At 42.6% G+C, this 14,172-nt stretch overlaps 1 protein-coding gene across 1 annotated transcript; it reads right to left on the bottom strand.

Annotated features, from left to right (window-relative positions):
• Positions 1–1,694: 1,694 nt before the first annotated feature.
• On the bottom strand, positions 1,695–13,996 carry letmd1 (LETM1 domain containing 1). The gene is made up of 9 exons (XM_034213857.1): positions 13,855–13,996; positions 11,914–12,041; positions 11,618–11,733; positions 10,226–10,308; positions 8,484–8,664; positions 6,626–6,727; positions 5,429–5,581; positions 3,849–3,945; positions 1,695–1,963 (listed from the first exon to the last, which is right to left on the bottom strand). Exons 1-9 carry the CDS (start codon positions 13,950–13,952, stop codon positions 1,902–1,904), a joined length of 1,020 nt encoding a protein of 339 aa, XP_034069748.1. The 5' UTR covers positions 13,953–13,996; the 3' UTR covers positions 1,695–1,901.
• Positions 13,997–14,172: the final 176 nt, after the last annotated feature.

The raw sequence follows: 14,172 nt of genomic DNA, 5'->3' as shown, positions 1-14,172 counted from the left end.
TGCAGGGGAGGAAACGTGAGATCCTGAAGTGACATTAAGATCAAACAAAGGGACAGTTTGATGATTTATAGCGGGTTTAAATTAAGTATTTCTCATCTGACCTGTAGTAGATATGCATTTAAGACTCCTTCAAATCTAAATCCACAGATATCAGAATGTAGAGTCTCTACTCTGACATGTCTCCATGCTTTAATGTTTGAAAAGCTCTTTACTTTCACAGCTTTTCACTCGTTCAAATTCTGCTCTGAACTCTTCAGTACCTTCTTATTACTGTAATTCTTATAATCTGCATGTTCTTGACTGTTGCCTGTCTTTGTATTTCCTCTTGATACACACTTACAAATGACTGCTTACCTAGAAAAGTACTGAGCAATAAACCTTATTTCTATGACTTTGCTCTAAAGCAGTTCTTTCTGACGGGAACTGAGACACCAAACTCAAAGTCATTTAACTTATAAGACCGCAGGAGTTTCTGATCTGCTGCTGGCTCTATAGTTGAGTTAGTTTGTTATTTAGTGACGTATGTGTTAAAAAGGGTTTGCTTCCTCAAAGTCCCACAATAACAGACTAACCAACCAGATTCTGGGGTTTTAAAAGACAGAATATCAAACACCTGCTGGTTTATTCTCCTGCTCGTCTCAAATGTTCTGTTTTACATTACTCTGGCTCTGTGGTCATTGAGAGACACTGGCTGCTAAACCCGGACTGTTACAGGATTTGAAAAGCATGTAACCTTTTTATATTTTTACTATATCATAACATCAACTAATCTGTCTGTGGCTCTTTCCTGCTGTAACGATGCAAGTTTCCCCTCTGTGGGACTAATGAAGGCATTCTGATTCGGTCTTTTATAGGCATCTTAATGTCATGTGTTTGAGGGCAAGGTAAAGCGGTGAAAGTATTATAAATATGCGAACAATTAACATCATTTAATGCGAAGTACCTCACACAAACACACTTCAAAACAATCCAATCATCCCTTTAAGTGACCCTGTTAACAACCCTTCAGCACAGAGGTTCCTCAGAGAGCCGGGCGTAGTGTTGCAGACGTGTGAAGCATTAGATCAGATCCATCGCTTTAATGTCAGGTTGCGCTTCGGTCCGAAGAAAAGTAAACGATAAAGTGCCGTCACATTTCGTGCTGCATATTCCATCGTCTTCTCAAACACATAATCCTTATTTTTTCAGCATCCATCTTGTTTTGTATTTGTCTAAACTACTTCCCGTTGCATCACGTCTCCCCTTTGACCTGCTTTCTTCGAGTAGCGGAGCAGAGCACAGAGAGAATGCACGAGAAGCTAAACTGATGTGTAAAAGAAGATATGTATCCGTGTGCAGACTGTTTGCCACAAGTCAAATGTTAACTTCCTGCGGGTTGTACTGTGAGCTCAGAGGAAAATGAGAAAAGCCGGATATTAAACACGGATGGAGAAACAGCGACGTGTAATCAGGATTTGACCTGAACAGCTCAGTGGACTCTTGAGCTGAATTGATGGAAAACAATGAGATTTATATTATCTTTGTACAACTAACTATTTATTTATAATTTGTTCTTGTTATATTCAAGGTGAGAATTTCCCATTTCAATTTAAATAATCCCCCAAAAGTCAAAAACGCCTCCCTCCCTCTCCTCTGATAAACACACTATTGATCCATGCTTCCCCCCCCCCCCCCCCCCCCCCCCCCCCCTCCCCCTGTGATTTGGTGAACAACAACCGGAACACCGGACGTTTCTAATTCCACAACCGACGTGATTTCTCTCGGCTGCAACCATGCATCGTTTCTCTTCTCTTGAACCTCATTATTTTGGCAAAAATTGTGTTTAACATTTTTGGTTTTTTCCGGCGAGACGAAGGATATGTCGATAGCTCTTCAGGAAGCAGATTGCACTGGACTTCCCGTCAGTGGCGGTAGTTTGCGGAGAGGAACACGATGCTGTGCAAGAGCAGAGACACCTCGGAGTCTGAGGGGAGACAGAGAGAACAGAGAGTTAAACTTTTTTCAGTAATGTACCCCCTTTGAAACATTTTCTCAGCCAAGTACCCCTGACCGACCCCTGGACATTTTTGACAGAAAAAGCCTATATAAATTATTACAATATTTTTTTGATTTATTAACTCCTTAATGCATGAATAACAAACTAAGGATATTTTCATCTTTATGCATGAAAACAAAAAAAAAATGTCAATATGTTTAACAAACCAATGAACAATATGATATATTATTAAAAACTATAAATACAATACACACATGTAACATGTTTAAATGAGGACCCCCTTAGTGGTAGGAATATTTTATATAAAATTGTGTTTTCTATTTAACTTATTGTACTAAGATTATTTTTGTAATCATGCATGGTATTTTTATTTTTTTAACCTCACGTACCCCCTGCAGTACCCCAACGTACCCCTAGGGGTCCGCGTACCCCCATTTGAGAATCACTGCCTTATAGTGACGTTCCCTCCTAGACTACGGCACAAAGGGAAGAAACAACACGTACAAAGAACCGGGAGAGAGGAACCCGACTTGGCGAACTTAGTAGATGATGTTTAGTGACTTGAAAAGGAAGAACGGCCAAGTTACAAAGCAAACTTAAGATAAACTTTCTCCTAAAAGAAAGTCACTAAAGTATCCATACACTTTTTCACCCATGACTTCTCCAGGACCTTTACCTCATTTTCCATGACCAAACAAACGACTCTTTCTCAGCGGTTCCACTGAAAATGGTTTATTTTAACAGGAAAATAAGGTCTGAAACATGTTGAGTCTAAAACAAATCCAATAGGCTTACTAGCTTCTACACGCTCAAGCTACTAAAATCTCTCACAGGCAAAACACCTCGTCAGTTAAATGCCATTTTACGTTTCATTACTATACGATACAGTATGTATTATCATTATAGTATTACTATTTTGGCGATTAGATAAAATATAAATTATATTTGATGCAACTTTGGTTACATTTCCATGACTTTTCCAAAACTTTGGGAACAATTTTGTTTTCCAGGGCCTGGAATTAGCATTTTGAATTTCCATGACTTGTTCAGGTTTGTAATGACCGTAAGAACCCTGAGTAGTTAATACACAAACACAAGTTGAACACACAGGCCTCGCACAGACACACAGGATTATATGACGGAGGGTTAAAGGAATACTTAAATAGATGAGATATTTCTTCCATTTTTGTGCAGTAAAGTCACTTTGGTTCCTCATTGGATGGGTTTGATGACTACAAGTGCATTGTGGGTAATGTAGGCACTTGGTATAGACAAGGTAAAAGCATGCATGGAATAAAGAACGACTCCCACAATGACTTTCCAGGTCACTCAAATCCAATTAAGGGAAATGACTGTTGTCCTTTCTGTGAAACACTGGATGACATCTATTCATTTAAGAAAAGAAGCGCCTGATTGGCTGTTTGCAAGACAACCAATCAGGCGCTTCTTTTGTTTATCACTCTGCCTTCAATCTCCTGAGAAAACACACACACTCTAAATATGGGAACACACACACACAGGTGCACTCTTGCTGTATCACAATCACAGGGGAATGCAACAGCTGATCATCCCCTTTTTAACTGCCTAGTCACACACACACACACACACACACACACACACACACACACACACACACACACACACACACACACACACACACACACACACACACACACACACACACACACACACACACACACACACACACACACACACACACACACACACACACACACACACACCACAACACACACACACACACACACACACACACACACACACACACACACACACACACACACACACACACACACACACACACACACACACACACACACACACACACACACACCTTTGAGGGAGTTGGACAGGTGGAGCCAGCGGGACATCCACTCTCTGCACTGAGGGACCGTCAGACTGCTGGAGTACAGACCGCGCAGGAAACACGCCTGAAGCAGGAGGAACGTCATCAAAGTCAATCTTCCAGTTTGTGTGCACAGACAGAGATCGAAATACTGTTTCCCACAATCCAGAATATAAAACACAAATATATATAAAATATGTATATCCTATATATACACACAATCCATAGACACATGTATACATATGCAACAGTGGCGAACCGTCAGGGCCTTCAAGGTATTCAGAGAACACTCAGATAAAACAAACAAAAAATCGATTTAATTATATATGAGGAGCTCGACGCCCGTGAACTGTCAGCAGGAGAGCGGGAGGAGCCGCGGGGAAGCAGTGTGTGGACCATAGGTGTGGACCTGTCAGCGCAACACACCTAAATAATTGGTTTAAACGGCATAATAATAATAAGGACGATCGTCCGTTCTGTGATTCTCCAGAACACACGTGTTATGATATTATAGGGCCACGCAGAGTGAGATGAGATCGCTGTGTGTGGATGGTAGAGCGAGAGTGAGGGAGCATGTGTATGTTTCTGGAAGTGAAACGAGGCAGCAGAAAAACAGAGGTCTGTGATGTATTTTGTGAAACAGAAGAGCAGCTAAATAAATGCAACGGCCTCCCAAGAAGAGCTCCAGTCATTGAAGCTAAAGTGGGTTATTGAACCTGAAGCTTGTTGCTTCTGCCCTCCTCCACTACGGTCTGGGAGCCGACAGGAGAGTTCAACACACAGATGGCCAGTCCGCCCCTTTGTAGCATATTATTTCGATGAGAGATGAGCAGATCGCCACTGGGCTTTCAACTAAAGACACAGCCACGCAAAAACTGCGGCATTTGTACAGCTCCTTGTGGGTACTGCAGTTAGTGAAGTGCTTTCCTCCGTCGTGAAACGATCAGCACCACGGAGGAAAGCGGCAGAAAGTCGCCTGGAGTTAAAGAGAGCGGGGCTGCGTTGCGTGCATGGCTTCCTTCTGCAGGTAACGGGGAGACGCGCTCTGGCGGCGGTCTCGTTCAGGATCCGAAAATACAATTTAAATATTTTGCACACTTATTCCACTTATTTCTAGGTTGCCACTGGTTACGGTGCCGTGTGCCAAATGAATGCGACGAAGCAATTCATGCCGTTTTATTGTTTTTAACGTTGAAATGGCAAGTGCAACGGGTGAAGATGATGGGGGGGGGGGTGTCTACAGAAGGTCCAGTTGTGATAGACACGGTTCGCCACTGATATGCACACATTAAGACCTAAATAAAAGCACAGTAATCAATATATACAAAATAACATTCACTTCAATATCTTTGAGAATAATGAACCGCGCGTTATAGATATATAATAATAATACATTAAATACACAGAGATATAAACCTACTGAAAGACAAATAAATATATTTACTGGAGTAAAGAAGTTTAGTCAGTACTTCTACCAGAGTATTTTTTAAACACGAGTATGTGTACTTCTACTTGAGTAAAGGATGTGTGTTCGTTGCCCTCTCTGGAGGTATCACTGAGAGACGCACCTGTCTGAGCTCGGCCTCGCTCAGGTTCTGGACTCCCAGGCTGCTCAGAGCTCGGTCCAGATGCAGAAGTTCTGATCCGCGATGCTGCAGCTGGCGAGACATCAGGAAGCTGGGGAGACGAGGGGTGAGGAAGAGGAGCGGGGAGACGAGCCTCTGAGGAAGAAACACAGGAGAGACACAAATAGTTCCAGTTTGTGATTGACAGACTTTTCAAGGACTTGTTATAAAAGAGCATTTTCCAGAGCTGGAGGAAATACTGAGATCTCTCACTGAAGTAAGAGCACCAATAATACAGCGTCAAATACTCAGTTACAATTAAAAGTGCTGCAATCATAATGTTACTTAAGTAAGAGTAGTATTTGATTAAGTTATTAGTGAGTGAGTGAGTTAGTGAGTGATTGAGTTAGTGGCCAAGCCCCAGCCTATATTATCGACCTGATCCACCCTCACAGCACGAACCGGGCCCTGAGGTCCTCTGAGCGAGGCCTCCTAAGGGTGCCCCGAACCAGGCTAAAGGGGGACCGTGCCTCTGAGGCGGTGGCCCCAAGGCTTTGGAACAAACTCCCCCAGACACTAAGAGCCTCTGCCTCAATAGAGATTTTTAAGGGGCAGTTAAGGACCCACCTTTTCTGACAGGCCTTTGGGGCGTCAGAGGAGGTGAGTGTGTAGGAGGTGTGTGTGTAGGAGGTGTGTGTGTAGGAGGTGAGTGTGGAGGAGGTGAGTGTGGAGGAGGTGAGTGTGGAGGAGGTGAGTGTGGAGGAGGTGAGTGTGTAGGAGGTGTAGGAGGTGAGTGTGTAGGAGGCGAGTGTGGAGGAGGTGAGTGTGGAGGAGGTGAGTGTGTAGGAGGTGAGTGTGGAGGAGGTGAGTGTGTAGGAGGTGAGTGTGTAGGAGGTGAGTGTGTAGGAGGTGAGTGTGTAGAAGGTGAGTGTGTAGGAGGTGAGTGTGTAGGAGGTGAGTGTGTAGGAGGTGAGTGTGTAGGAGGTGAGTGTGTAGGAGGTGAGTCAGTGAGTGAGTTAGTTAGTCAGTCAGTGAGTCAGTTAGTGAGTTAGTGAGTTAGTGAGTTAGTGAGTCAGTCAGTCAGTGAGTTAGTGAGTCAGTGAGTTAGTGAGTCAGTGAGTTAGTGAGTTAGTGAGTCAGTCAGTCAGTGAGTTAGTGAGTTAGTCAGTCAGTGAGTGAGTTAGTGAGTGAGTCACTGACCATCTGCTCGTTGCTCATCCTCTTGACGCCCAGCGGGGGTCCGGAGAACAGATTTCTCACAGCCAGGATTTCAGAAACCTGAGGAGTCACTCCGTTCTGCACCTGGAGAACAAAGACACTCCATTTATCACTCTTTGGTTCTATGTGCACACATGAAGCTAGAACACGAAGCTAGAACACGAAGCTAAAACACGAAGCTAGAACACGAAGCTAGAACATGAAGCTACAGTAGAACACGAAGCGAGAACACGAAGCTAGAACATGAAGCTACAGTAGAACACGAAGCTAGAACATGAAGCTACAGTAGAACACGAAGCTAGAACATGAAGCTACAGTAGAACACGAAGCGAGAACACGAAGCTAGAACACGAAGCTAGAACATGAAGCTACAGTAGAACACGAAGCTAGAACATGAAGCTACAGTAGAACACGAAGCTAGAACACGAAGCTAGAACACGAAGCTAAAACACGAAGCTAGAACACGAAGCTAGAACATGAAGCTACAGTAGAACACGAAGCTAGAACATGAAGCTACAGTAGAACACGAAGCTAGAACATGAAGCTACAGTAGAACACGAAGCTAGAACACGAAGCTAGAACATGAAGCTACAGTAGAACACGAAACGAGAACACGAAGCTAGAACACGAAGCTAGAACATGAAGCTACAGTAGAACACGAAGCTAGAACATGAAGCTACAGTAGAACACGAAGCTAAAACACGAAGCGAGAACATGAAGCTACAGTAGAACACGAAGCTAGAACATGAAGCTACAGTAGAACACGAAGCTAGAACACGAAGCTAGAACATGAAGCTACAGTAGAACACGAAGCTAGAACATGAAGCTACAGTAGAACGCGAAGCTAGAACATGAAGCTACAGTAGAACACGAAGCTAGAACACGAAGCTAAAACACGAAGCTAGAACACGAAGCTAGAACACGAAGCGAGAACATGAAGCTACAGTAGAACACGAAGCTAGAACACGAAGCTAAAACACGAAGCTAGAACACGAAGCGAGAACACGAAGCTACAGTAGAACACGAAGCTAGAACATGAAGCTACAGTAGAACACGAAGCTAGAACACGAAGCTAGAACATGAAGCTACAGTAGAACACGAAGCTAGAACATGAAGCTACAGTAGAACACGAAGCTAGAACACACAGCTAAAACACGAAGCTAGGACAAGTTCATGAGCAGAAGAGGAAGCAAGCCCTCAGACACGAGAGCGTGTGGGAGGAGTCAAAGGAAGTGGTAACACGGGATTAATTTACTTCCACCAATCATTTCCCCAAAAAGCAAAACAAGCTTTTATAAAAGAGACAGAATAAAAACTAATGATTTGAATCAGTCGTGTTCATTAGTTTAGCAACGCTGACATCTAGCGGCTGGATTTAATACATGTCACTAATTACACCTTTGGATTAAGATTAACGAAACACCTCAAGTCTTTGTTGTTATTGGATTAAACAGTTTGTAAAGAGGCAAGTCAAAAAGAGATGGGTCAAACTTTGAATACAGTTTTTGTATAATTTAGTTTTTTAAAATCATTTTAAATTAACTTAATCGTCTTCAAGATGATCTTATTAATCGAGCATAATCATGTGTAACTCAAAATCCAAACAGGATAATAAACCGTTTTAAACCGCATTAAACCGTATTTAATGTTGTCTTAATGTACATTATTTAATTTCATATTCTGTTCTTGTACACATCTATTTACATGTATATGCTTTTTACACTACTTTGTATTTTCAGAAGAATGTCATTGCCATTTCTCCACTGTAGCTGCTGACGATAACACCTTTGAATGTTTGATCTCCTTCCGGTGACTTCTGTGTTCTCTGGTGCTCTCTTACTTTGACGCAGAGGTTCTGCAGGCGTTTCTGCAGAACCCCCTCAGAGACCTTCAGGTTCTGCAGCCCAGAGAGGACGGGCTGGTGCTGCTGGACCCGCACCGAATGGGACACACCCCGAAACTCCAGCTGCTGCCGGGGGGTCCAGAAGTGAGGGATCAGGAGCTGCCGGGGGAAGAAATACCTGCAGGGGGGGGGGGCAAGTTTATTGATACAGCACTTTTCAACACAAGGCAACTCAAAGTGCTTTACCTTAAACATCAAAAAGCAAAGATAATAACACATGAGTAACAGGTACATGAATGGAAGTGACAGTGCAGTGTGGGATGTGAATAGTTCAATCAAAAGCAGCGGCAGAAAGAAACGTCTTGGATCTAAAGGTAGTCAGAGTTGCAGCGGACCGGCAGGTTTCTGGGAGTTTGTTCCAGATGTTTGGAAACACCCCTCACCAGATAGCCCAGGGGTCGGCAACCCGCGGCTCAGGCTCCCTTGAGCTTAGCCAAAAATAAGAAGGAAATAAAATAAAAGTATTTATAGGACTATTTATATTTTGTTGCGCAAAATGTTTCATATCTTGTATTTTGAGGTGATACTGTGACACGTAAATAAAAAACAAAACGGTTTTAATTAGATCAACTAAAATATGCGTCACATCCTGCTACGGTCCCGCGCCAGCGCCTTTTCCTGCAGGCGAATAACCTGACCCCCGGCTCGATGAGCGAACTATGGATACATCAAAGTATCACAGGAACACAGAGGGTTTCATTCTGCGTGGTTAGAGTTATCTGCTTTCACAGCAAACGATGCTGGCTTACCGGGATGTTTGATATGTGGAGAGAAGTTGTCAAAGGTGCTGCAGCCTTTACGTATTGGAGGGAAAACACGGGGGAGGAAGACAGCTGACAATCTTCACTCGTCTTCATTTCGTTCCTACCCTCACCTATGGTCATGAAGGATAGGTCATGACCGAAAGAACGAGATCGCGGATACAAGCGGTCGAGATGGGTTTTCTCCGCAGGGTGGCTGGTGTCTCCCTTAGGGATAAGGTGAGAAGTTCGGTCATCAGGGAGGGACTCGGAGTTGAGCCGCTCCTCCTTCGCGTCGAAAGGAGCCAGTTGAGGTGGTTCGGGCACCTAGTTAGGATGCCACCTGGGCGCCTCCCTAGGGAGGTGTTCCAGGCACGTCCAGCTGGGAGGAGACCAAGGGGTAGACCTAGGACCAGGTGGAGGGATTATATCTCTTCTCTGGCCTGGGAGCGCCTTGGGACCCCCCAGTCAGAGCTGGTTGATGAGGGGAAAGGAAAGTTTGGGGCTCTCTGCTGGAACTGCTACCCCCGCGACCCGACCACGGATAAGCGGGAGAAGATGGATGGATGGATGGATGGATGGATGGAAGGATGGATGGATGGATGGATGGATGGCTCCAGACAAAAAAAATGGTTGGAAAAGGTGGCAAAATGGCTCTTTTGGTCAAAAAGGTTGCAGACCCCTGCTCGACCCCGAGTCTTCCCGTGAGATTATAGTTCTTTAGACACTTTTCTAACCTTCTTACATTCCTTTCATCCATTTTGAATCCCCGGACAACACATGTTCCCGTTTTACTGTTACCATCTTTGACCTTTAAACCCACTTCAATTTCCAGAATTAGGATATTTAAACCTGTTTTAAGACTTAACAGGGAGGAAAGTAAACATTCATGGTGATGAAGAGCATGGTGATGAAGAGCAGGGGGGGACAGTGACTCACATCAGGAGGAACACCAGGTAGTTGGCAAAGGGAGGGATGGAGATCACCAGCAGAGGAACGGCCTTCCCCACGTCTCTGCGGAACTGAGGGACAGAAGAAGAGCTGCCGTCAGATCAAACATTTCAAATAAGTTACAGAGATACGTTAAAAAAAAGAGTCTGCTATTTGTTTGTTTAGCTTGTAAATGGCCTGCAGTTGGACTCCTTTGTTTGCTTCCGGAACATGGTGACATCACTACAGAACACTGCCGCTCCTATTGGCTAGCGCTCCAACACATTGTACGTGATAGGCTTTGGGGCGGGACATCTCTAAGCAGTTGACCAATCACAACAGAGCCGGCCAGCTAAATAAACATCAGCAGGAGAGGACTCTTTAAAGTAGAGACACTACATACTGATATACACCTGAACATCAGCTGGAGAGGACTCTTTAAAGTAGAGACACTACATACTGATATACACCTGAACATCAGCAGGAGAGGACTCTTTAAAGTAGAGACACTACATACTGATATACACCTGAACATCAGCAGGAGAGGACTCTTTAAAGTAGAGACACTACATACTGATATACACCTGAACATCAGCAGGAGAGGACTCTTTAAAGTAGAGACACTACATACTGATATACACCTGAACATCAGCTGGAGAGGACTCTTTAAAGTAGAGACACTACATACTGATATACACCTGAACATCAGCTGGAGAGGACTCTTTAAAGTAGAGACACTACATACTGATATACACCTGAACATCAGCAGGAGAGGACTCTTTAAAGTAGAGACACTACATACTGATATACACCTGAACATCAGCAGGAGAGGACTCTTTAAAGTAGAGACACTACATACTGATATACACCTGAACATCAGCAGGAGAGAACTCTTTAAAGTAGAGACACTACATACTGATATACACCTGAACATCAGCTGGAGAGGACTCTTTAAAGTAGAGACACTACATACTGATATACACCTGAACATCAGCAGGAGAGGACTCTTTAAAGTAGAGACACTACATACTGATATACACCTGAACATCAGCAGGAGAGGACTCTTTAAAGTAGATACACTACATACTGATATACACCTGAACATCAGCAGGAGAGGACTCTTTAAAGTAGAGACACTACATACTGATATACACCTGAACATCAGCAGGAGAGGACTCTTTAAAGTAGAGGCACTACATACTGATATACACCTGAACATCAACAGGAGAGGACTCTTTAAAGTAGAGGCACTACATACTGATATACACCTGAACATCAGCAGGAGAGGACTCTTTAAAGTAGAGACACTACATACTGATATACACCTGAACATCAGCAGGAGAGGACTCTTTAAAGTAGAGGCACTATACTGATATATATAATATTTGATAAAGCACTGACCTGTCGGAGCCTCTCCATGTCCCTGTAGGGCAGATCCTTGAACTGCAGTTTGTCAGAGTGCATGTTCACTTTTATCCTCTTCACCTCTTTGCAGTCTCTGAACAGCAGCTTGATCCCTGGAACCATTCAATTAAAAAATCAATGACGGTAATGTGAAAGCTGATGATAAGAAACATGTGGAAAGAACAAACTGATGGCGGTCAATGTTACAAATATTGCAAAGGTCGGACCCTCTCGTGTTGGAAAAGAGTATGATAGGGGACCTTTGAATGTTAGGAGTTCAAAGATGATCGTACCTTCCACAAAAGTGTGATAGAGCTGGAAGAAGCGAGGAAATCTTGTTTTGAGGAAACTTTCATATTTGGAGTTGACTATCTGGACGTATCGCCCCAAACCTCGTCTGACTTGAGACGTGGAGTAGAGTCTGCAGAGAGGGGGAATACGTGTATTTATTGCAAAACATCAGGAAGGAAAGTGGATTAAAATGCAGGAAATTGTCTCTTTTTTTATTTAAAAACACAGAATAACGAACATAGCTCATGCAGAGGTTACATTTTTTATTTTGCTTTTAATATGTAATTAATGTTGTGTTTTATATATTTTAAGTGTGTTGTTTTAACTATATATATATCCTTTATTTAACCAGGTAAAAGACTCATTGGGATTAAAATCTGTTTTCCAAGAGTGACCTGGCCAAGAGGGCAGCATGAACGAAGTTACAACAGATACAACACAAACAAGACAGGCGGACGAATAGAGCTGTAAAACACAAATAAAATGGCACGTTAGCCAGTCAATATGCGAAGTAAAACAAACTATTAAAAATCATTAAAAACTGGCAAAATTTAAAACGATTTTTGGATATACGAGCACGCACATCTACCAATGGTGTCGTGTTCTCTGTCCTTTAGGATGGACCTGAATTCCCCCATAGTGATTACATCTGAGAGTTTCAGCTCCTTCTGTACTTTGTTCCAAGCTGTGGGGGCCGCATATTTAAAAGCTGTTTTACCTAGTTTTGTTCTTACGTTAGGAACCAGCATCCGAATCAAATCTTGGGAGCGCAGGCCATAGACTTTCTCTAAACTCATTTGTTTTGACTGTGTAAAGTGTCTTTGAGTTTCCAGAAAAGCGCTCTATAAATAAAATGCATTATTATTTATTCTGGGGGACCTCTAACCTTTCGGCGATATTTGAGACTAACGTGCCTCATTCACCTGTTACACTTATCCTAAACGACCTGTCCAACCTGGGTTTAACCCTGACCAAAAGGCGAGCACTATTAGCCGGGCTTACAGTAGCAAAACAATTGGTTGCGACTCGCTGGAAGCCTCGCCATTCCCTCTCACGTAAGGTCTGGGTTCTAACATATCTAGACATATCGTATCTAGAAGTACCGACAGCCCGGGTACATGGGGCGAAGGAGTCAACACCAGAGATGTGGACTTCGCTCATTATGAACCTCAAAAGCATATTAGGATAACTATCTAATGGGGATCTGGATGGGGGGGTGTTGTGCTGTGTTGTACAGTATTGGATTTGATGTTATTGATTGTACCATTTGTTTAATACATAAAGCATTTGATCACAAAAAAAAATGAATAGTAATTATATAGGCCTTTAACAATAATATATGTCCCAATAAATCTTTGCTATGTACATTTTATTATTGATTTTTTAAATCATATATAAACCTACTTTTCCTTCACTTGCTTCAATATAATATTTACTAATAATATTGATAATAAACATTTCAGAAATATGAGTTTAAGGTATTAATATGAACAAAATTAGGAATTTTGAATATTTTTTTACATAAGAAATACGATTTGTTTAAACTATTATTTCAATATTTAAAATTCTTGCAATTACTGTATTATTAATTGTTAAAAATCATGTGAAATTCAAGTCATAATCCAAACAGGATGAAACCAGTATTTGTTACTTGCCGGTAAATATTATTTATGAGAAAAACAACCGGAAATCATCTCTCACCCTATTGATCTGCTGATATATTAACACATCAATAATTAAAAGGGTAGTTTAAGGCGTATCACAGCAATTAAAATATAGTTTAAATCTCATTTTACGTATTTTTAATTAACCGTTTTTGTGACAAACCGGTATATGGTTCCCTGAAGTGAAGCTAGCTAAACTTAGCAAGGACTTAAGTGAAATGCTCGCAGAATAACGGGACGGATAGTGGACGAAAGAGGCTTAAATAGCTCAGAACATACCTGTACTGACAGGGCAGGTAAGCGGAATAAAGTCCATTATTTATCCTGTTTGTCCTGAGACAACAGAACCGGGTCAAAGAGGAGCTCAGCAGCGCCATGTTGGATCACCGTAGTGACGGGCAGAGAGGGGCAGGGACCAATTGCGTTCCTTTACCGCAGTGACGTAAGAAAAGAGCACGTTCCTTTACCGTAGTGACGTGTGAAAAGAGCACGTTTATTTACCGTAGTGACGTTTGAAAAGGGCAAGGACAAATGACGTTTCTTTACCGTAGTGTAGGGAACAAACGACGTCTAGGTACCGTAATGTACATTGTCAGA

This window comes from Gymnodraco acuticeps, unplaced genomic scaffold (assembly GCF_902827175.1).
Source record: "Gymnodraco acuticeps unplaced genomic scaffold, fGymAcu1.1, whole genome shotgun sequence".
NCBI lineage: Eukaryota > Metazoa > Chordata > Actinopteri > Perciformes > Bathydraconidae > Gymnodraco > Gymnodraco acuticeps.
This window is presented reverse-complemented; position numbering and strand designations above follow the sequence as displayed.

What these genes read in the sequence shown, in the direction of transcription:
- letmd1 (XM_034213857.1), bottom strand. Translation starts at nt 13,952, where the DNA reads ATGGCGCTGCTGAGCTCCTCTTTGACCCGGTTCTGTTGTCTCAGGACA. An exon ending in TACCTGCCCTGTCAGTACAG is followed by an intron (nt 12,042 to 13,854) that starts GTATGTTCTGAG and finishes CCCTCTCTGCAG; the next exon opens with ACTCTACTCCACGTCTCAAG. An exon ending in GCGAGGCCGAGCTCAGACAG is followed by an intron (nt 3,946 to 5,428) that starts GTGCGTCTCTCA and finishes CTCCTGCTTCAG; the next exon opens with GCGTGTTTCCTGCGCGGTCT.